At 39.1% G+C, this 24040-nt stretch overlaps 1 protein-coding gene across 1 annotated transcript in view; it reads left to right on the plus strand.

The window, feature by feature from the left end:
- cep290 (centrosomal protein 290) overlaps nucleotides 1-23929 on the plus strand; it is a 56714-nt gene extending 32785 nt beyond the window's left edge. The window contains exons 29-52 of the mRNA XM_055222638.1: nucleotides 45-347; nucleotides 1312-1464; nucleotides 3477-3641; nucleotides 3728-3835; nucleotides 4003-4134; nucleotides 4619-4891; nucleotides 5395-5502; nucleotides 6268-6467; nucleotides 7336-7549; nucleotides 8066-8203; nucleotides 9355-9576; nucleotides 10530-10649; nucleotides 10726-10868; nucleotides 11075-11230; nucleotides 13383-13503; nucleotides 16606-16740; nucleotides 17650-17736; nucleotides 18584-18757; nucleotides 19993-20115; nucleotides 20740-20906; nucleotides 21505-21646; nucleotides 22735-22808; nucleotides 22887-22978; nucleotides 23664-23929. Of these exons, the coding sequence (XP_055078613.1) occupies nucleotides 45-347; nucleotides 1312-1464; nucleotides 3477-3641; nucleotides 3728-3835; nucleotides 4003-4134; nucleotides 4619-4891; nucleotides 5395-5502; nucleotides 6268-6467; nucleotides 7336-7549; nucleotides 8066-8203; nucleotides 9355-9576; nucleotides 10530-10649; nucleotides 10726-10868; nucleotides 11075-11230; nucleotides 13383-13503; nucleotides 16606-16740; nucleotides 17650-17736; nucleotides 18584-18757; nucleotides 19993-20115; nucleotides 20740-20906; nucleotides 21505-21646; nucleotides 22735-22808; nucleotides 22887-22978; nucleotides 23664-23902 (3789 nt within the window). The 3' untranslated portion in view covers nucleotides 23903-23929. The remainder of the gene's footprint in view (nucleotides 1-44; nucleotides 348-1311; nucleotides 1465-3476; nucleotides 3642-3727; nucleotides 3836-4002; nucleotides 4135-4618; nucleotides 4892-5394; nucleotides 5503-6267; nucleotides 6468-7335; nucleotides 7550-8065; nucleotides 8204-9354; nucleotides 9577-10529; nucleotides 10650-10725; nucleotides 10869-11074; nucleotides 11231-13382; nucleotides 13504-16605; nucleotides 16741-17649; nucleotides 17737-18583; nucleotides 18758-19992; nucleotides 20116-20739; nucleotides 20907-21504; nucleotides 21647-22734; nucleotides 22809-22886; nucleotides 22979-23663) is intronic.
- The last annotated feature ends 111 nt before the right edge of the window (nucleotides 23930-24040 follow it).

Here is a 24040-nt window from a genome sequence, read left to right on the forward strand (position 1 = left end):
ATATAACTGAGCCTATTCTGTAAACATTTCTTGTGTGTTCTTAGTCCCAGTCTGATGAGAAGTCCCTGATCGCCACACTGCACCAGCACATCATGTCTCTGCAGGTCAGTGAAGCGTCTGCTCTGGGCCGGCTGCGCTCTGCTCTCTCCTCTGTGCAAAAGCTGGAGGTCCAGAGGCTCCGGGCCGAACAGAAGCAGGAACAGAGTGACCATGCCCTCTTCCTCGCTCGACAAGAAGCTCGAAACCGCTGCCGTCACCTTCGTCAGACGGTGCAGTCTCTCAGGAGGCAGTTCTCTGGAGCTCTGCCTCTCAAACAGCAGGAGAAGTTTGCTGTGGCCCTGGTCCAGGTACAGGCATTTTATCTGTTAAATGCAGACCAAACACATATATTTGTCCCTACTAACTTCTCCTCTGTTATGCTCTGAGTGAGTGACAGGTAGATGACTAATTTTACTGGACACACTTAAGATCATTATATTTTTATAAGATTTTATAAACAAAATAATAACATTTTTCAAAGTTTGTCAATGTTTTAGGTATAAAATTTCACTTCCCAGTTGGAAATCATGATATAACACTCGGGAATTCCATAACTGTTACATAGCAACCATGTGGTACACTAGGTCAAAACTCCTAATCTACACAGAGATTATGATTTGATAAATAAAAATATTTAAAACAAAGTACTTAAAAGGCCGAACATTTAGATATAATTTCCCTAGTATTGTGGTTGGGTTCAGGATTATACTTCAGAATAATATTACTCAAGAACATATACTTTAGAGCACGGGTGTGATGCTAACTGACAGCACTACTTTCAAATTATTTGTACTGTTTAACAAATATCTCACACATAACATTACAGTCACAAGCTAGCTAGCAAACACCTAAAAATCAAACACCTAAACAAGCCCATGAAGGCTTGTATTGATTTGTTTTTTTTCTTCAGTTTTCAGACCATCTTAAATTTTTTTTGACAGTGTTTGCTAGTGTGTGAGATGTGTCTCTATAGGAACTGTTGAACATTCCACCATAGAGATACAAATATCATATCCCCAGCATGATGTCACTGCAGAGTATCAATACAAAGTTTTGTTTGGGAGATGGTTGTTGTCTAAAAGTGCTTATTTAATAAATGCTCTGGTCACTTCTCATGTCAACAGAAAGCTTTTGTTACTTGTAGGCTGGTTAAATTGAATTGTTACTTCAAATTAATATTACTCAAGTACTTAACAAATGGTTGTGTTGATGGTTATTGTCTAAAAGTACTTATTTTGATAAATATATCTAAAGCTGTGGTCTCTGTTGCAGATGCAGGAGGAGCGAGGGAGGGCAACGGACGAGAGAAGACAGGCAGAAGAGGAGAGGAGGAGAGCGGAGAGCAAAGCAAAGGAGCTGGAGCTGAGGATGAGGGGCCTGGAGGAGTTGATCGCTACACTAAAGGATGCTAAAGGGGCTCAGAAGGTATGCATGTGTCAGATGCCCTCCCTTCCATCCTCCTATATTCCTGTGTATCAGCTGCCTGTTGAAGTGAATGGGCACTTCTCCCACAAAAGCACGCAGTCTCACATACAAAGTGACCGAGAGTAGGTAAAGGTAAAAATTGACACAAAATCAGACCTTTTTGAAAGCTGTCAGTCCAGTTTGCATTTATATTGTGCTTTTCTGGAAAAAAGGAAGGAAGGGAAGGATTTTTTGCTGCAGTACCAAGGAGTGGTCCAACTCAAGACAGGTTCAAGCGCTAATACCCTGTCCAGTTATTTTAATAGATCCATGATTATGATGTAAAAAAGTTGACGTACACCAGAGTGTGTCATGATTCATGTTGATACTCAGTACTGATTGCAGCACCAAAATTTTACTAAAATGCTCTTTTTTTTAGACAATTACCACAGTTTGCGAAACCTTGGACTATTCTCAAAGTATAGACATATGTGATATCACTGTTTAGTCTTATCATATTCGTTTGAACACAAGGGCCTATTTCATCATAATGTACTCTGTTACATATTTGACCTTAACATGGCTGATTTGACACTGCATATTTTGCGTATCTACTGGGACTGCCTTTTCCAAGAGATAAATATATAGCTTTCATTCTGGTCCAATGGAAATACATTCTTTCAATCCAGAAACATATTTGGAATCAAAGAATGTCATTTGAATGTCCCAGATCCGTCTTCATAATGTTGGGAAAAAGCCATAGACTGTTTATACAAATGGACATTGCCGCGGACATCCTGCTGCGTTCTGCAAGGTAAATTATTAAGTGAGCATGGGCGCTCTTATGGCTCCATCGACTCCGTACCCCAATTCACTTTCTATTAAAATAGTCACCCTTCTCTCTGTAACTGCTGTTGTCAGCCTTGTCATTTTGGTTTTAAAATGTTCGTATTAACCCGCTCTACATGATCCTGATGTTTTTATTTTACGATTGTGTCTACAAATCAAGATATGAACATGAACAACAGACAGATGCTAAACCAGTGGTGCGGGTGTGACGGTATGTTACCATCAACACCCTCGCTCCAGATTGACTCTTTGTTTGCTATGATACCTGCGTTCCAAATTCCAAATTCCAAACTTGGCTCCAAATTCGTCCCTATAACTGCTAGCCCCGATGAGCTGAATTTGGCTGGAGACAACGGTATGGGTGATGTAACACTTCATTAGTCCCCTTCTTGTACAACAATTACAAATAAAGCTTATTACAATATATTTTTGTTTTGTAAAACCTTGAACTGATTAGAAAATAATGTACTAATGAGATATTGCACAGAATATTCAGTTGGTCAATTGCTTCTTAGTGATGTTGACTCTTAACAAAACAACTGGACATTCTGAAATTTTAGTAAAATTTGAGTGATTTGCTGCAAAGGTGCATATGTAACTCCTCTAGTGGGGGGTCTGTTTGTTCGTTTCCATGGGGATATTATTCACAATTTGGATATTGGCATTAATCATAATAATTTGGCATTAATCATGTCTATCCTTAAACCATTAAATGAATAACATTTTTATCTATTGCCCATAAATAAGAAAAACATATATTTTAACTGTAAGCACAAAGCACACCTCTCCACAGATCTGACCTGTGACCTACTTTTATGTCATCATCTGCTTGTGTTCACAAAGATAGATAGCAATATGCTCCACGTAGTTAGCTGACCCTCTATCACAAAATTACATAGCACACCTTTAACTTTGCAGTGCCGATTCTTCCTAATGTCCACATCATAAGAGCACATTTAATATGCAGAGATAATGGTTAAAAAATAAATAAACGAACGTATTTACATTATTTCATGTGTATCTCAACTTAAATCGAGCAACTATTGACATGGCCTTTTTAAGTGTGTTGTCAGATTTATGTTAAAGGGTGTTTAATTTAAATTTACGTCTCTGTATGCTTCCATAATAACATCTTACATTTCTTTCATATTACTTTGCTAGATTTTTACTTTTTATTTGCACAGGTGATGGAGTGGCAGCGGCGCATGGAGGAGGCTCGGCTACAGGAAATGAGGAGGAGCCGTGAGCTGTTGGTCCAAAAAGAGGAGACGGTTTTTCTGAAGAGACTGGTCCAGGAGCAGGAGAGGAATATACAGAGACTGGAGGAGGACATGGTGCAGCAAAACACAGTGAGGAACAGCTCCAGTTTACATACATAACAAAAATATTATGCTTTGTCACCTTATGTTTTGTTTTACTATTCTATTTGTGGTAGCTCCTGGAGGAGAGGCAGCTGGTCTGGGATCAGAGAGAACTGGAGCTGGAGAGACAACTCGACCAGTATGAAAAACACCAAGATGAACTGCTCAGCAACACTCAGAAGGTACAGTTATATGTTCATGAGAGAAAGTATATGGTACAGAGGAGGTAGAGTGAATATATCCATATGGAATGTACGGTATACAATACAAAGGAGAGAGTCTGACAGAGCAGTGTTGGCCTGTTGGCTGAGTGGCCTTACCTTAACCTTTTTATTTTGTTGTCTTTCAGATTGAAGACAGCGGTTTCCTCCCTGACCCCTCTTTGCCTCTGGGTCATCAGTTGGATTTTTCTCTGGAGAAAATTAGAGAACATTTAAAAACTATTAAGGACCTCCAGGCCACCTGCAAGAATTTGGACGAGGTACAGCTCAAAAGGGAATATTGGAAATGAATACAATTTAATAGAATAAAGTTAATATGAAAAATGTGTTTAATTAGAAATGGAATCTGTTGAATTTCATATTTGCTTATTTGACCTTTGCACTTGATTTTAGCCATTTTAGCTCAGGGTTGATCACAATCTATTCAATGAGTAATGTGGAAAACGTGCTTGGTTTATAGTTTAGATCTCTACAAACATGTTCTGACAGGTGTGCAGCAGTTCAGATTTCAGTCTTCTCTCAATTGTTAATGTATGTGTAAAATGTGTACTGTGAATTGAATCCTACTTGTAAAACATAAAATAACAAATCTAAATGCAATCACAATGAATGTCACAATTAGATATTTTCTGTGTGTATACAGTATAAGGATCGTTTGGTCGTCCTATTAGAATATATGTGCCAAATGTGTTAACTATAACTATTACCCTTTTCACCTCCTCTAAATCGGTTGTATTTTTACAGAAACTGAAAGAGAAGGAGTCGGCCTTGTGGAGGTCTGAGCAGAACCTGATCTCCAGAGACCGGGTCATAAACGAGCTGCGTCTGAGACTCCCTGCCACAGCCCAAAGAGAGAGGCTCCTGGCAGAACTGAATCAGAACCAAGACCGGACCAAAGACCAAGACCAGACCGGACTAAAGCTGGCCCAGCAGGCCATCCGAGACCTGCAGGGGCGACTCGATAAGAAGGAGGAGGTTGTCAAGAAGTACCAGAAGCAGCTGGGGGAGGCGCGGCAGGTACAAGCTCAACTCAACAATTCAAAAACTAAAAATCCAAGAATCCATTTTTCTTTGAATACCATTCTTATGTGACCAACTTCACAAAATAAAACTTTCTGCATTATAAAGTAGAGTTAAAGCCCCACCGTGTAACTTTTTAACCAAAGAGTAGACTATAAAAAAGCATTTCATTTTTGATATTTTTACTATGGACGGGCTTGCACCTCCACAAACCTTACTCTTACTTGGCCTGGAAAAGCCAAGTAAGAGGAGTTTTCATGGAGATGTGGTTCTTTTGGCTATAATATATGTAATAAAACTCCTCTTTCTATTTCTATGGACTCATGCAACTTCTAGAAATGTATTACTCAATATTACTTTACTGTGACATATAAAGACAGATAAAAAAGCACTTTATATTTAGTTTGACTTGATTATATTGAGACCTGAATTATCTTGATTGATGTATTCATCTTTATATCTAGAGCAGGTTTATGTGTTTTGTTTTTTTTTCCCCATAGGAGCAGGAGGAGATGATAAAGAAACACCTGGATGAACTCAGAGCTCTTCATGAGAAACTGGACTCACAGACCGACAGCTCCGTGGACCAGCTCAAACTCACTGCTTTGGTACAAACATAAAGCCCACTGTTGTTTTAGTCACCAGATGGTTAGGGAGCCTTTGGCCTGTTTTAAACTGGCCCTCCACTCGTTTTTTATTATAATTATTGTAGCATAGTGTCTGTGTAATCCCTCAGTTGTCGAGGTCTGATTCATAGTAAAAGAAAAATTCAAATCTGTCAACTGGACAAAAAGTTGTTGAAGTGAAGACGTTTGGCTGCTCATTCAAGCCGCTTCCTCAGTTCTGGTCAGATTACCGGTGGACACTGCCTTATATCTGTCTGAAGGGAGGAGCTTTTTTCTGTTATCATCATAGCGTAGTAATAAAACACACTAGCCAATATTATACAAACATTTTCCTGTGAGCATTTGTTACACCAATGTGATGAGAGACCAGAGGTGGGATGCGACAATATGAGACAAAAGGCGAGACTGCGTCATTTCACATACACTCCGCTCAGTTTTGGCTTCACAATTTTAGATTTATTGAACTTTATATTTTTGCTTTTTGGAACTAAAGCTTTTCAAGAAATGTGCTTAACCGTTTTCCAATCTGAATTAAAATTGGACAAAAATAGGTCCCATCCCAATGAGAGACAGTTAAGAATAGTTTGGTGTAGTGAATCTGCTGCCAAATATTTAGAATGCTGATATTTTGGCCTGGTTTATGGTTAATATCTCTGTAATTATCAGGCACATGAAAGAAGCACAAAAGTTCTTCTCTTAAAGCACAAATGCAATAATATATTCATGTCATTGTTTTATTGTCCCCAGGAACTGATAAAGAAACCGGCGTTGAAAGTACCGAGCTCTAAACACTTGGAGCGTTTGTCTGAACTGGAGCTGACGGTGTCGGAGCTGGAGCTGAGCCTGTCGAGCATCACAGATCAGCTGAGGCTCAGATCTGCGGAGGCGGAGAGAGCCCAGAGAGAACTACAGAGTGAAGGGCAGAGGCACGAGGAGGAGAGACACAGGTCAGTTCTATAATATGTTTAAATGTACCGTGTAAAAACATGGAAAACAACCAGTTCAGTTATTCCTCGCTCACCTTATGCGTTCAGAGCACCCTAATTATTCACTGCAATAAGCGCCTTTCACAACTCTCAGAGACCAGAGCAGAGTTTTGCCATCAAGATAATGCTAACAACAACAAAAGCGCACATCCTGGTTTGCAGATGATGACAATATATCTGTACTGGGGCAAAACTAAATTATTTGTCAAAGTCTGATCTTGTGAGATTGCAGAAGTTAAGCAGGGCTCTTTCATTCACTCTACACTTGGTGGTGTTAGTCACAGCGGCCCTGAGGCAATCTTACGGAAGTGAGGCTGCCAATCTTCGCCATCAACCCCTTCAGCCACTACCAACACTCCATACACACACGCACACACACACACCCCACATTCATACTTGGCAATGTGGTGAAGCCAAAGGCCACAACAGTTTTGACGCTGCTGCCCCCCTGTGGCCCCTGGGATTTCCAGCAGTCTCCCATCCAAGTACTGACCAGGCCCGGTGCTGCTCAGCTTTTGAGAGATCAGCCTTTGACAAGGATGTTTGGGCTCATAGATTAAAGTATCAATAGAGAAGCTGTAGTTATATCCATGGGACATGGGACTCATGCAAAACAATTCACATAATATCAGACCCCCTCGTAACTGCTTGACAAAGACAACACACATTTATCAGCAGTTTTGAGAAATTCAGACATAAACTTATTTTATCTTTAAAGGGAAAGAGCACTCAACGTATTATAAGGAATTAATTATTTGAAAAGTTTAGTTCTAAGTTTTGGTCTTCATAATTGTCCTTCACTTATTCTCCTCTGTGTTTCTGACTCTAGGCTGGAGGAGCATTACACTGCGCAGGTGAAAGCTCTAACCAATGAGTTGGAAGAACAGAGGAGTCACATGACACAGATTGAGCTAGACCTGGTCCAAGTTCAGACCGAGCTCCAGGTCCAGAGAGAGGCCAATGCCCGGTCTCCTAGCAACAGCCTTAAGAGTTTAGTCGACCGGCTTAAAGGGCAGCTCGCTCAGAAGGATAAACAGCTCAAGGTAACAACACAGTATCTCAGTACACAGAATATTATTTATCAATGTGAGTCATTTGCCAAATTTGCGTCACTCATGCTAGTCGTTAGCATGACTATAAAGTTGTTAAGTGATGATATCACTTCTGGATCTAACCAGAAACTTCACAGCTGATTTTTAGCTTCAGTTTTGTTCCTTATTCATCAAACAAAAGACAATTACCTTTTAAAAGCATATGTTTAACCACAAACTGTATCAAATATAAATGTAAATGTAACTAATGAAGTGATAATTTGGCAAAATGCATAAAACATGGATTACCAGTGTGTATATCTTACTGCCAGTCACCACTAACATTAGCTTAGCCTAGCTTCTTACCTGAACCTCCCTCACACACTTTACGTCACAGCTATAACCATAGATCCATGCTAATAACTTTGTTAGCTGCGATCTCTTTAACGTGAGATGTGTTGTCGCTCTAGTGCTGACCTGTCCCTGCCTCATGACTGACCTCTGACCCCTGACCCTTGTCTCCTTCAGAGTCTGGGTCGAGCACTGCTGGCGATGAGGGCGGAGCTCACCTCTGCCGCTGAACAGCAGGTGATCTCTGCAGCCGCTCAGAAAGAACAAGGTCTGAACGTCCAACAGCTCATCGACCGCCACACTAAGGACCTCAAGGTGAAACAAGAAATTAACCTTCCCTGAATATCTTTAGAATGATCTTGAGCTGTATCTTTCACAAGTATAAGACACATAGACTAGTATACACCCATGGACCACTATGAACCTACTGGACACTGAGGGATTACACAGATATAAGACACATAGGAATAGAAAAGAAAGTACTACCATTTAATGTGGAAAATCACATTCTATTGTCTAAAGAAAGAGTGTTTTGTATTGCCATCGTGGAATTGTAATGCTTAGTATTGATCATTTGAAATTTTAGTATTGTGACAACACTATTGGTAATACAATGTTGATACTGTAAATTTCTAACTATAAGCTGCTACTTTTTTCCCACACTCCCATCGGTCGGCACTCTCTAGCAGTAAATGCAAAAGTGAGACAGACGTGGGGAAAGCTTATGTGTTGAAGAATACACTAGTTTTGATTTTGAACTGTCATTTTGTGCATCATGCACACACCCTCATCATGGAAAACATACAAAGAAATGCATATAATACAACTTTTAAGTTAAAGGTAATGGATCTAGTATCAAAGCAGGAAATGGAGCCATTGCACATAAGCTTGGCATCAGTGAATCAATGGTGCGATGTTGGAGGTGGCAGCAGGAAGAACTTAGTCAATGTAAAAAGATGACAAAAGCAGATGGCCCGTGTTTGTGCTGTTTTATTTTGTAAACCTGCAGATATGTTCCTTCCGTGTTGATGGCGTTTTGGTGACGCACTGCCAATTTTCAGGCACAATTTGAAAAAAACCTGTCTTAAATTAAAATTAAAAAAAACTCCATCTGCCATCTTTCTGTGCAAATATCTCATGTTACAACATATTTTTAATATGCAGCTTACATTCAAGTTATATTCAAGTATATTCCTTTATATAAACAAAATGTATTTTATTTTAAAATTTAGCTGCTGCGGCTTATATTCAGGTGATCTAAATAGTGCAGGTGTTTTTGCAAAAAGTATCTAGAAAACATGCATTCTTACTGTGAGTCATCTCTCCACAGATCTAACCAGTAACTTGGCCTGGTGGTGTCACTTGTTTGATTTAATTCCAAACTGTGTAAAATTTCCATGGCGACAGGCAGGGGGAAAAGTTACATAGTGTGCCTTTAAAAACATATTTTGTCTTTTTTGTTTCAGTCCCAGGTGCAGGATCTGACTGAGGAGCTGCAGGTGCTGAAGGACAATCTGAAATCTTCCAGAAACCGTGAGTCCAGCCTGAAGGAGGAAGTGGAGAGTCTGAACCAGGAAGTACAAAGGAGCCAGAAGACTCAGAGGAGACTGGAGAAGGAGAAAGAGGAGAGAGAGAGGGAGGTGAAGGAGTTAAAACAACAGGTCAAACGCCTCAGCAACGCACTGCAGGTAAAAGAAAGAATCAGTTTTTTTTTATTTAGGGATGTAATAATAACTGAAATAGAGTGATACTGTATCGTCAAAAGTCTCACAATAATATCGGGGCTGTGACAATCATAGACTGTATATAAATGGACATAGCTAACCTGCTAGATGCCGTGTTCCAAATAGGAAGTGATCATGGGCGCGCTTTCGACTCCATTGACTCTGGCTCCAGTTCATTTTGCCTCAGAAAATTGTCACCCCTCTCTCTGTAACTGCTGCTGTCAGACTCGTCATTTTGGTATTAAAATGTTTGTATTAACCCGTTCTACGTGATCTTGGTATTTTTATTTCGCTATTGTGTACATAACTCAAGATATGAACATTAATAACAGACAAAGCAGGCGCCTTCTTTCCCCGAGGTCACTCCTGCTAGTGTTAGCAACAGGTTTGATTGACAGCGTTGCTATGCGCCCCCTGCTAAACCAGCGGTGAGGGCAGGAAGGGGTGTTATTTTCAACAGCCTCGCTCCAGCTATGATACTCGCTGTCGGAATTCCTAACATGGGACTCGGCACCATATTCTCCCCTAAAACTGCTAAACTGCTAATAGACTTCTTTATACAGTGTATGATCACAGTATATTGAATTACAAGTCGTCAAATAGAACGTTAAAACCACATAAGATCTGTAAATTGGGGATTGTTTTTAATGTATTAGTATAAGTACTTTGAGTTAAATATTTTGTATGAAAAGCGCTTTATAAATAAAGTTTGATTAATGGATTATCCATGGAAACAAGCAGGATGAGACCCTCCCCCAGGCCAAGTAAGAGTCAGGTTTGTGGAGATGCAAGCCCACCTTTTGCAGTACAATAAACACAACCAAAAAGTTTTATAGAGTGACTTTAATGCTCCATCTTTGATAAAAATGAAAGTTGAAAGTTGTCATTTTTAACTTTATTTTTCTTTTCTTTTTCAGAATCAGCCTGAGAGTGACAGTAAAGGCCAAACCATTGAAAATCTGCAGAAGAAAATCAGGAAGCTGGAATCAGAACTGGACAAAGGAGACACTAAACCAGTGAAAGACGATTCTGGAAAGGTTTGGAAGTCTAGTTAACAATATCATTTTACAGTTCTGTGATGAGTTTGTAACATTTGTTTTGATTTTGTGGCAGCCCAAAGAAGAGGTGATCCGATGGGAGGAGGGCAAGAAGTGGAAAACTAAACTGGAAAAAGTAAAAATGACTTTAAAAGAAAAAGAACGAGAAAACGAGAGTCTGACCAAACAGATGAACACTCTGAAAGATCTGTACTCCAGGTCTGTAATGCCAGTTTAACTAACTAGAAGGTAGACATGTTTTTGTTATTGATACTTTGTAGCTGATGTCATCAACATTCCCTGGGGATGTGATGCTAACCATAGGCACTGCTCCGTCTGATCCACCTGACCATTAAAACTAAGATTGTTCATGATCTTATATGAAGTTTCTTCTTCTATCTGTGTGTATATTGTATGTATTTCAGGCTGGAGCAGGAGAAGGCGTCTCTGCTGAAGAAGCTGAAGTCCAGAGGAGTGACTGTGGACCATGTGGTGTCCGTTCGAACAGAGGAGAGAGAGACAGAGCTGCAGGAGCTGAGGGGGAGGAACAGAGATCTGGAGGGACAGATCAACAACATCAAGTACTTTATACTGCTACTGCTATACTACTACCACTACTACCACTACCACCACTACCACTAATAATAATAACAGTATTACCACTATTACATTACCACTCCTGTTTAATTACAAGTGGGACAGATCAATAACATCACGTACTTCAGACTACCACTGCTACTTCTGCTACTGCTACTGCTACTGCTACTGCTACTACTAATACTAATAATACTACTACTACTACTACTGATACCCCTACTGTGGGTGGGTAGATCAAGTGCCAGTACTGAATAGTCCTTCTGCTACTGCCAACATCACATTTTAAACACATCCAGAAGATTTGACAAAAAGACTGAAATATGAACTGACAATGTAATACAAGAATCACACTTCAAAACAGAGGGTTACTAGAGGGTTAGCAGTTTGTGTGCAGAATAAGATCCCACTGAGACGCAGGGAGGGCATCTGATACACAGGAGATTTTGTTGTTTGTGGAGGAAATGATGGTACAGTTACAATATTATGGCGCCTGTTCAAATTATTCAGATTCGATTGCGATTAGTAGGCCTAAACCACAACCATTTCACCTTTTTATGCTTTAACTCTTTGACCTGCTGATGACCGCTGGCTCGTATCTTACATTTTTGTTTATATACGAATTCTTTCAAAAATGATGGTTCCAAATTGTCTCTCACTGCTTTAACTCAAAATAGTCCAGATCCCTAAGTGCAATCAATATAAGTTTTATCAGCTGTTGTCCGTTTAATGTTATTCTAATACTCCATTTGAATTTTGTGTAATTGAGGAGTACTCTCAGAGGTGGTACACAAGCCAAAAAATGTACTAAAGTAAGACTAACACAAACAAAACACAACTCCAGGTCTGTTTTTGAGGAGTTAACAGCATTATAACATGACTTTAAGCTTACAAGAGTCAATTTTGTGTAATATAGGACCTTTAAATAGTAACTGTGGGGATATAACATCTGATTTATAATTTTAACTTAATGTAATTTGAAAGGCAAAGAATGAAATAATGCACGAAATCTGATATTTTCAAGGATAGAAACAAAAATATGACAAACTGAATCATATCTGCAATAAGAAACACAAATTTTCAAATCATTTCAAATTGTCGAGCTTTTGTCACTTTAGACTTACTCACTGTGAGAAGAGGAACCACAACTTTTACTCAAGTAAGAGTACTGTTACACTCTACTATATATTACTCAAGAAGCAGTACTGTTACTTCAATAAGATATTACTATACTTAAGTAGTAGTATGCTGCTAGAAATGTACTCTGAAAAGTACAATTTCTTTAAAAAGTTACAAATTTTCCTAACGTAAAGGTAAGTGAGAACTGCCCATCTCTGAATACTCATGACATTTTAGTTTTATTAAATGAAGCTTTATCAAATCATGAGGATAAATTTATGTGTATTTTTTTTGGAGATGCAGACCAGGTCATGATAGGACATGTTTGTTAAGGAGAGGCAGACATTAGACTATTTATAACCATAGAAACGGTGGACACGTTTCAGGGTTTTTTCATTAAGGCAAATCAAGAGAAAAGTCCTCATGTGAACTTTGATAGTTCTCTGTAAATAAGTAAATATGTTAAAAACAGGGCTGCAAGATTCATCGTAATTGAATCTAAATGACAATTTGAATGGACAAAATGAGCAACTCACAAACATATCATGATTTCCTCCATAAACAACAAAATCTCCCGTCTTATTCTGAATAAAAACTGTTAACCCTGTAGTTAGACCTGTGTGTGTCAGATGCTCTCCTTGTGTGTCCATGGAGTCTTATTCTGCATAAAAACTGCTAACCCTATATTTAAGAAATGTTGCTTTATGTCAGATGCTCCCTCTGTGTCTTCATGTAGTCTTATTCTGCAGACAGTCGTCTAAGTCTGTAGTTTAGATCTGTACAAACATGTTCTGAAGTGTGATTCTTGTATTAGTTTGTCAGTTCAGATTTTATTCTTTTTGTCAATTCTTCTAGGCTTGTTTAAAATGTAAACTTTGAACAGAATCAAACATTTTCCAGATTGTTCAGCACCAAGTTCAGATTTTGCAAAACTACTACACTACTACAATGAATAGTGAGATGATTGATAGACTGATGGATTGATGGAAGGATAATTGCTAATAACAGTTTTGTTTTCAGGGAACAGCAGGCGTTAACACGGGACGAGGCGATGGAGATGCTGACTCAGAGGAACCAGATTCTAGAGGAAAGAGTCCAGATTTTAGAGACACAGCTCAAAGACTCACTATCCAGACCCTCGGTAAGACACAGACATGTATATATATTTATACAGGAGAGAAATAATTTGAAGGAGGTGATTTTTATCATCTTAAAAATGTGAAAAACAGAACTAGTTCATTTTAAAGAGTTTGCAGTGGGCCAAAGTTATTCCTCACTGACCTTATGCATTGAGAGGACACTAATTATTCGCCACACAGAGTTTATACACGCTTTTCACAACTTTCATAGATGAGAGCGGGCAACTAGCATCCTAACAGCACACCACCAGTACTTCCTGGTTCTTAAAGGATAAAAATGCTTTACACAACAGTCTAATATTGACCCTAAGAGCTGCTTTTATAATATATATTTACTGGGACAAAATTATTATCACTTTATTTAAAAAATCTACATCGTCACAATAAAGCTGACAACAAGTAGCATGCTAACGTGCACTTCTTGATTCTTGGACAATAGCATGCTTTATACTTAGATGCAGAGAGTACACAGTGGATATATTTTGATTGCTGCTTATACAATATATCTGGGGTTGTAGTAGTTGATTTAACCAACAGAAAGTTATAAAAACACTGAAACAGGCAGATTAACCATAGACGTTATGATGCTGCTTTAAGGTATTTAATTCAGACTATTTTAACAGTAAGTGCTAATGCCAAGACTTAGACTAACCCTTCATGTTTTTCTAACTTTTCTTGAACGCTTTTCTGCCTTTCTGCCCCTGTCTTCTTTTTCTTTTCAAAATCTTAAAGATGAAAAAACAGAAACTTCCCTCCACAAAAATTCTTCACAAAATCTGTTCAGACACTTTTGACATTGGTGATGAAGACCAACGCTCTGGCACTAGTTCAACTGGCAGAGATGGGGCGCTAGACTTGGAAACTCGAGCTGAAATGAACCAAAAGAGTGCAAATTTGGAAGATGAGGACCATAAAAATGATTACAAAACACAAAATAAACAAAATAAATGTCTTTTTCATGAGGGAGTTATACAAGAAGACAATGAGGTGACAGAGAAAGCAGAAGAGAAAATGGAGGAATTCAAACAAGACCCGGGAGAAAACTCAACAGGAGCCAATATGGCCGACCAAGAGGATGGTTTGGACGAGTCAGGAACAGAAGATGAGGATACAGAGAGAAAGGAGGAAAGAGAGGAGAGAGAGAGGGAAGAAGACAAAATGGCCAACCAAGAAGAAGGCTTGGAAGACTCGCAAAAGAGAGGAGAGGAGAAAGAGGAGGGCGAGGGAAGAGAGGAGAGTGAGCAAGACATGGACTCACAAAAAGCAGAGGAAGAACAAGAGAAAGAGGAGAGAGGGAGGAGAGAAGACAAAATGGCCGACCAAGAAGAAGGCTCGGAAGACTCACAAAAGAGAGGAGAGGAGAAAGAGGAGGGCGAGGGAAGAGAGGAGAGTGAGCAAGACATGGATTCACAAAAAGCAGAGGAAGAACAAGAGAAAGAGGAGAGAGGGAGGAGAGAAGACAAAATGGCCGACCAAGAAGAAGGCTCGGAAGACTCACAAAAGAGAGGAGAAGAGAGAGAGGGAAGAGAGGAGAGCGAGGAAGGTGAGGATATGGACTCACGAAAAACAGCGGAACAAGAGAAAGATGATGAGAGAGAAGTCAAAATGGCTGACCAAGAAGAAGGTCTGGAAGACTTGCAAACGAGAGGAGAGGAGAAAGAGGAGAGAAAGGAGGGAGAGAAAGAGAAGAGGGGGGAGAGAGAGAGGAGACATCACAGCAGACGTGGTGTTAGGCGTTCAAAGGTACAGATGCAGTGATGTAGAAAGAGGAGAGTTCAACAGAGAGTAGTGGACAGTGGCTTCTTAGCTCCTCGTGAGTTATCCTTCCCTTTAATACTGCTGTCGTTGTTGCTTTGGTGAAGTTTTATTTCCCATAATTTACCAAAATGTTATTGCATATTTTCTTGTCATGCCCTCCCATCCTCATATATCCCTGTAGTGTTAAACTGAGATGGGGCAGGTCAAATGTCTGTAGTTAATCTTCATTAATAGAGCTTATTTATTGATTTTCTTTTTGTAGCTATTAGAGCCTCATTTGAGCTGCCTTATTCCGCTACACCACCACACTTTACTGAAATTTAAAAACTCTGTACAACAAAGGAACAAGTATATTTGGAATTAACATAAGATCCAGTAAAGAGAAGTTAATATTTTTTCTTTGTCATCCTACTTCTCAAAACCATAGTATGAATACCTGCTCAAATGAGTTCTGGTTTCATTACGGGTTTTAACATTGATTAGCATTGATACTACAGCTGATGTCATCAACATTCCCTGGGGGTGTGATTTTAGCTGTAGGCACTGCTCTGTCTGAAACTCTGTCAGACTGTAATCTGAGTTTTGACCAGAAAGAACTAACTTAGCTTAAACTACAACAGGTGAGCTGATTTGTCTCTCACACATAAAATTACAGTCAAAAGCTAGTTAGCATTAGCCAACAGTTTTTCAGTTGGTCACTTTCACTTCTTGCTGAAAATCAAACTCCTAAACAGGACCATGAACACTTGTACTGATCACAGGCTCCTGAAAATGTGCTGTTTAAGCCCATTTCTTCTTCTTAAAACATTTTTTTTTACAGTGTTTGCTTATGTGTCCATTTTGTCTCCATTGTAACTGCTGAACATTCCATCATAGAGATACATGTTGAACACCCCCAGCATGATGTCACTGCAAAATATCAATTAGTTTTTACAATGATGCTCTAAAATAGATACTGAATTATTTAACATTTTTGAATATGTAATATTTTTAGATTTAAAACGTGAAATGCCAGTTGAATAAGACCAGGACAATACAGTTCCCTGAAAGGATTTTTCATTTCAATTAAACATCGTTAACCTGATTATATTTAAGGTTGTAATAGAAATCTTGCCTTTTTTATTTTGGTGAAGTTCATATGTATGTGTAGTATCATATGGATGACATAGATAAAGGTATTTAGTAACTCAGCACTCCTTACTGTATTTTTGTACTTTTCTTCTCACTTAACTGATGTAATACTATGATTAATATTTAGCGCAGTTGCTATCCCACCAAACCAAGTCATGATTAGAAAAAACGTGAAAACCTGCATTTTAAAAACTTTTATATCTACTATTTTTCAGACTTCTGGTCGCGGCACAGGCACCCCCTCCCAGAGAGACCAGGACATCTACAAAGAAAACCTCAAACTGGCCTCTGAGAACCTGGAGCTGAAGTTTCAAGTGGAGCAGACCAAGAAAGACGTCCCTCGTCTCAAAGTACGGACCTATACCACTATAACATCCAACTAAATCCTCAAAAAACCCACAAAAAGTGTGCCGGGTCTCTTCAAAGTAAAATAAGAATAAAATAAGAGTGCTGCGTGATGAATGTGCTGTGAGACATGTGCTAATCCTCCATATGTTATAAAGTATGAAGTGATGCGCTGCTTTAGATCAGAAAACCACAAATGTTTAAGGACAAAGTGAAAAGACCTCTTACATAATGTGTGTAATCTTCTGAATCTATTTGACCCAAGGCAACAAGTAAACTGGGTATTTATAGCTGCAAACCTGGTACTTACACTTATAGAATACTTAATGATAACATATTTACCTGCAGTTTAACCTGAGCTGGAGACAGGTCAGATCCTCAGGTGGAGTTCTCTGTGTAACTGTCACACTGCAGATGTGTGGACCTGGTTTATGTTTAATATCTGTAATCACTGGGCCTGTCCACATGAAACAAAAACTGGCACAAAGTTCAGTGTCTTCTCTGTCACTTTAAATAAACAAAACTCAAATGACTTTTTCGCAACAGCTTCAGAAAGTGGTGCGATTATTCAACCCCAAGGATGTGAGCGTTGTCAGCTGAAAGGACTTTAAGCCAAAAGTATGACAAGTTTGTGGCGCCGATCCTAAACTAATAATGAGAAGGTTCAGCATTTGTGGAGCAGAAGTTTGCACTTAGACTCCTTAGGTTTTCTGTGTCCAGTAGTTCTGGTCACATTTATGGTCACATTTATACAGAGATTTTCTACCTTCATGGCATTCAAAGCACTTTACATCAAGGAACCACTCACCCATTCACACACACACATTCACACACCAGTGCACACAGACACTGGGGACGAGGTGGGTTAAGTGTCGTGCCTAAGTACATAACGACAACTAAACCTGTTGTTTTAGGACCAGGTGGCATATCTGAAGGAGATGTGCAACGCTCTGAAAAAAGACAAAGCTGAAGTGGAGAAGAGACTGGCCCACGTCAGAGGAGTGAGTTTCACTTGTACTTCGATGTCTGGATCTGACAATTTACTGAAAGTCTCACCTTACTCTTCACCCCCATTTCATACTTAAATCAGCTCTGTCCAACAAAACCCAGAGGGAATAAAATGAATGAATGAATACATAAATAAATAAATACATACATAGACAAATAAATAAATAAATAAATAAATAAATAAATAAATAAATAAAGTCTTAATAATTTTTTAAAACCAACTCCAAACCTACACCCTAAGCCCTACACCCTAAACAATATTCATAACTACTTATTTCACAGTGGCACCTTGATAATATTAAAATCTAAAATAAACAGATCCTGTTTAAATCTGTAGAATTTTATTCAAAATAAACTTGACATTTTAAATCAACCTGGTAGGGGGAAAAAAATTACATCGGATCACATGTATTCTCCTGGTACATTCTCGCTTGCATAAACATATCAATAATATCAAGACCTGGAGTTAAACCTGGACTAAACCAGAACTAAACCTGGACTTTAACAGGACCAAACCAAGTCTATACAAAAATTAAACAAGGATTTGTCTAAATTACGCAATAGTTATGATTAGACTAATAAAAGTTGATAACAGAGCTTTTATTTTGTTAAATCTGTGTTAAATCTGTTGATGACATAATGACATAAGTAGAAGGACTCTCTTTTAGAACTCACACTACTTCCTTTATTTTTGTACCTCTCAAACTGCCACTTAACTGATGCAAAACTATGATAAATGTTTACTACAGGAACAATCCCTCCAAACCAAGTCAGAACAGGAAAAAAACATGAAAACCCGTCATATGCACTTTAAAGAAATGTTGTGTTTTGGTTTCTCAGGGTGGCGGATCGAGCGGTAAAACGGTCCCTGAGTTGGAGAAGACGATCGGTTTGATGAAGAAAGTCGTGGAGCGAGTTCAGAGAGAGAACGAGAACTTAAAGAAAAACTCGTCTTCATCTGAATCAGACCAGAACAAGATCAGAGCGCTGGAAAAACAGTGCCACAAACTCAAGGTGTGGAACTATTTACTAATATGAGAATAATATTTCATTTAGGGCTGTAAGGCTTATCGCAGTTTTTGAAGTACCATAATTTCTCCCACAAATAACAAAATCTCCTGTCTTATTCTACATAAAAAAAACTGTTAACTCTGTGCAAACATGTTCTCAGATGTGATTCTTGTATTAGCTTATCATAACAATCGCAAATTTGATATTTGTCCCAAAACGTTCAGCCCTAACGTCATTCTAGAGCTCAGTGTTACAGTTCTAGATGGGGCCTCTGAGAATCACTGTTTTTGGGAAAGAAATCACAAATTGAAAAATCCACAAAAGCTTAAAGGTGTACTATGGAACTTTTCTGAAAGGTCGTCCATGCTTGTTATATTTTCTAAGTAATGTTTCAAAGTATGTCATTATCACATACATAACACCAACACTTTAAGTTTGTGATTTATAAAAAGACAACCTGGCCCGAAAAAGAGCAGTCCAGTCCAAAAACTCTGAACTTTGGGCATCATGTTCAGAGATGGGGTAGAAGCAATCTATGCCATAGCCCTATGCCCTAAACCTTATGCCCTAAACCTTATGCCCTAAACCTTATGCCCTAAACCCTGTGCTCCAAGTTCTACACTAAGCCCTATGTCCTAAACCTTAACCCCTACATCCTACGCCCTACCCCCTAAACCTTATACTCTAAGCCCTAACCCTTAAGCCCTATACTTGAAATTCTAAACCCTACGCCTTACCCCCTAAACCCTACACCCTACACCCTACTCCCTAAACCCTACACCCTACTCCCTAAACCCTACGCCCTACTCCCTAAACTCTACACCCTACTCCCTAAACTCTACACCCTACTCACTAAACCCTACACCCTACTCACTAAACCCTACACCCTACTCACTAAACCCTGCGCCCTACTCCCTAAACCCTACGCCCTACTCCCTAAACCCTACTCACTAAACCCTACACCCTACTCACTAAACCCTATGCCCCACCCCCTAAACCCTACACCCTAACCCCTAAATAAAGATTGTATCTAAAGATAAAGAAACCCAAACCCCTAAACCATAAACACTACACTCTACACCTGCGGCCCCACTCACAGTAATAATGTATGTTTAGGGTTTTATTTATTTATTTATTTTTTACTACTTCATTTTTTTTGCCAGTGGAGAGCTCAGCATAATCTTTAATTTGATACATTTCTGACTCAGATTCCCTGATGTCTATGTTGTTATTTTCAGGAGGAGTGTGAGAAGCAGAGGGCCGACAGTGAAGCTCAGCTCGTGTCTAAACTCGAGGCTAAAACCAAAGGCCTGGAGAAGATTGTCATGGAGAACGAACGACTCAGGAGAGAGAACAAGAGGGTACTACACCTGTTTATGTATTTTGTTTGTTTTATTAATTAATTGATTAATCTCTCGGGCTCAGAAAGGAAAATTGCTAATTTTCTCATATTTGTCAAAAAATAAAATCAGCTATGTGATAACAATCAGAGGTGGGTAAAGTAGAAGCCAAAAGAGAAAATAGTGTTTGGAGAAATTATTATTCAAGTAAGAGTACTGTCTAGACCGATTTATAATTTGAAATGTATGTAATTTTACAAAACGTTAAATGATGCACAAGAGCTGGTAAAAAAGAGACAAACTAAATCCTTTCTGAAGGAGCTGAAAGAAACACAAATATTCAAATCATTTCATATTGTAACATAAAGCTTTTGTCACTTTTAAACTTACTCATAGTGGGAAGAGGAACCACAACTTAAGAGTACTGTTACACTGTTAGAGTAATTATCAGACCTAATACTTTGACTTCTACTTGAGTAATATATTCTAAGAAGTGAAATTTAGTTCAAAGTTACTCCAGTACTACCCATCTGAGTACAGTATATTACAAAAACAAACATTTGTAATTTCCCCAAGGCGACAATTTAAATTTTAATTGTAATTTTGTTAATTTTTTAGTTTTAATTTTTTTTAATGATTTTTCAGGAGGCAGAGGCGTCCGAGCGTCTGAGAGCGACACAGAAAACTTTGGAGGTGACGGTAGAGAGACTGGAGTCGGATCTGGAGGAGACCAAAACCAGGCTGAGATCCGCCCTGAACCGGACATTAGCCGAAGGAGACCAGGGCAAGACCAAGACTTCAGTCCTCAACAGGTCTGTGACACTCTAGACCAGGACTAACCCAGGAGTAAACTAGGACTTAACCAAGACTAAACCAGGACTAAACTACGACTGGTCCAAGACTAAATTAGGAATAAACTAGGACTTAACCAGGATTGGACCAGGACTCAACTAGATGTAAAGCAGGACTAGACTAGGACTGGATCAGCACTGGACTAGCACTGAACCAGGACTGGACCAGGACTAAACCAGGACCAGAGCAGAACCAAATTGGACTTAATGCCACATTGCATTAGAAATAGTTTCAAGGTTTATGTGTGAAGTCCTGATCTGTCTCATCTTAGTTATGCAAACATTACTGTTGTAATAGGCCTCCTTTGACCAGTAGAGGGGGGTATAGTAGTGTATTTAAATAGCTGATTTCTATGGGACCAAGATCTGCAAATGTTTTGAAATATTCCTTATTAGTTTAAACAATGCACCCACATTTATAAACACATTTTTTTTATTTAAAATATTCAGTGCTATATTCATAATTTGACATCTGTTCTTGTACATCTAGTCTCATAGTTGATGCCTTAAATTTTCTTTCTTGGAAAAAAAATCTCTATTTTCATCTCATTTTGCTCAGGATGTTTGAGAAAAAGATGCAGGAGCTGGAGAAGGAGTTATCGGAGAAGTCGGCCGTTTTGTCTGAACTTAAAGTGAAAGTGAAAGAGTCTAAGGAGCGCGAGGAGGAGACGCAGAGACATGTGAGGAGACTGGAGGACCAGGTCTGAGCCTAAATACACTCCCAAACCCATATAACCCATATAACCACCCATATCATATTTATAAGCCTTATAGTAACAGGAGGCCCAAATATAAATGGTTAAATATATGGTTCTATCTGGATTTTGGTCTGTGAAATGAAAAATGTATATTTTGTTCTCAAAACGATTATTCAATCAGAAAGCAGAATGATCCTCACGAGTCGCTCATCTTGGTTAAAAATAATTAGTTAATACATGATTGATTTGCTTCTGTCAGTCTGTCCCAGGGCAGGTGTGGCTACAGAAGTATTAAACCACTGCAGACTATGGAGCGATTGAACTATGGCTTTAGTTAGCTCTGAGAGGCTGTAAAGTACAATACAAATGTAAGATATTTTTACTTCAAGCTCATCAGTCAAGTGGCAGTTTATGAAGAAAAGTTAAAATTTTCAGGAACTGTTTCTGAGTTCTAAACATAGACTGTATGAAGAAGTGGACTGAGTGAGTGTAACGTCACCCATAGTGTCCAGTCAAATGAAGCCCATCGAGGTGAGCAGGGGCCAATATGGAGCTGAGTACTGACCGATAGTATCATAGCAACCAAAAAGCCAATCCGGCGCTAGGCTGTTGAAGGTAACGCCTCCTCCTGCCCACGTCGGCTAGTTTAGAAGGAAGCATCAATCAAACCTGTTGCTATCGCTAGCGGGGGCGACCTCAGGAAAGAAGGCCCTGATTTGTCTCTTATTGATCTTCATATCTTGATTTATGCACAAAATCGCTGCATAAAAACACCAAGATCATGTTGCGCCGATCAATACAAACATTTTAACACCAAAATGACGAGCCAGACAGCAGCAGTTACAGAGAGAGGGGCGACGGTTTGCCAGTGTCCATGCTCACTTCCTATTTGGAACATATCAGCTATCAGGTTAGCTCTGCTCATTTATATATTACAGTCTGGCTCTAAAACAGAACCCCCCCCAGACGATTTATGCGCAACGAACATTTATCCAGAAGTTTATTTTACGTGTCAACCTTGATACTCCTGTTATTGTTACATTTTAATAAATGTTTGTCATGTGTATAAATGTTCCCTGCCTGTGCTGCAGGTGGAGCTGTTGAAGAGTTTTCCCTCTGGAGCAAAGAGCGACTCTGGACTCATGAAGGAGTTTCAGGCTCTCAGGTCTGCACTTGTGTTTACTGTTGTATGAAATGTGCATTATCCTCAGGACTTACACACGTATCATTTGTGTATTTTTAGGTTAATAAACTCTGAGCTGCAAAATGAGATTTCTGAACTGAAACAACAGATCTCAAGTGACAAGAAGGAAACGGAGAAATCCACCAAAGACGGTCAGAATATTTTTATAATGCACTAATTCATACATGGGTCATTTTAAGTGTCAGTTTCAGACGGAGGGCGGGGCCTGTTTCTATGGGACATTCACTGTTTTTGAAGGAACTCTCCAAACTTCTGCTCCACAAATGTTGAACCTTTTCATTATTAGTTTAGGATCAGCTCCACAAACCTGTCATTTTAATCTTATGGCTTAAAGTCCTTTCAGCTGACAACACTTGTGCCTTTGGGGCTGAATAATGGCTCTGCTTTCTGAATCGTGTGACTTTTGTTTATTTAAAATGACAGAGAAGACGCTGAACTTTGTAATCACTGGGCCTATCCACATGAAACAAAAACTGGCACAGAGATATTAACCATAAACCTATTTGTGGGTTTAAGTAGGTGACTTTTTACCATTCAAAAGAGACAGTATTTTGTTCTGAATTGTTAATCGCTATGCCAACAGTGCAACTCATTCTTCATTTTGATGGATGGATGGATAATGTCTAAAACCCCAGAATTTGTATCATCTCATGTCAGTCCTAATCTTAAACTAGGCCTGCGAGATTAATTACAATAAAATCGAAATTGCAATCACAAAAATAGAACACTCCCAGCATAATGTCACTGTAAAGTAAAGGCTGAACGATATGGCACAAATATCTATCTTCAGCTCACCCTTGTCTGTCTTTTCCTCAGAATTGTTGAAGTTGGAATCCCGTCTGGAGCGTTCCGAGTCGGAGCGTGCACAGCTGCAGACGGAGGTGCAGAAGCTGAGGAACGAGCTGGCGACCTTTGACCCCGCGTTTTTCGAAGAGATCGAGGACTTAAAATACAACTACAATGTGGAACTCAAGAAGAACATCCTACTGGAGGAACAGCTCAAGAAAGTGTGTCAGCAATTTGGCGCCGACTTGCCCAACGTGTCCATCAGCTAGGGAGGAAACCATAGCAACAACGTCACTGCTAGGGAGTTAACCATGGGAACAACTATAATTCTTCAGGTTCTGGTTCAGTTTTCATTAGGAAGTTATTGCCTTACCTGGAATTTTCCACTTTATGGCATTAAAGAGGGG

This window comes from Periophthalmus magnuspinnatus, chromosome 6 (assembly GCF_009829125.3).
Source record: "Periophthalmus magnuspinnatus isolate fPerMag1 chromosome 6, fPerMag1.2.pri, whole genome shotgun sequence".
Taxonomy (NCBI): Eukaryota; Metazoa; Chordata; class Actinopteri; order Gobiiformes; family Gobiidae; genus Periophthalmus; species Periophthalmus magnuspinnatus.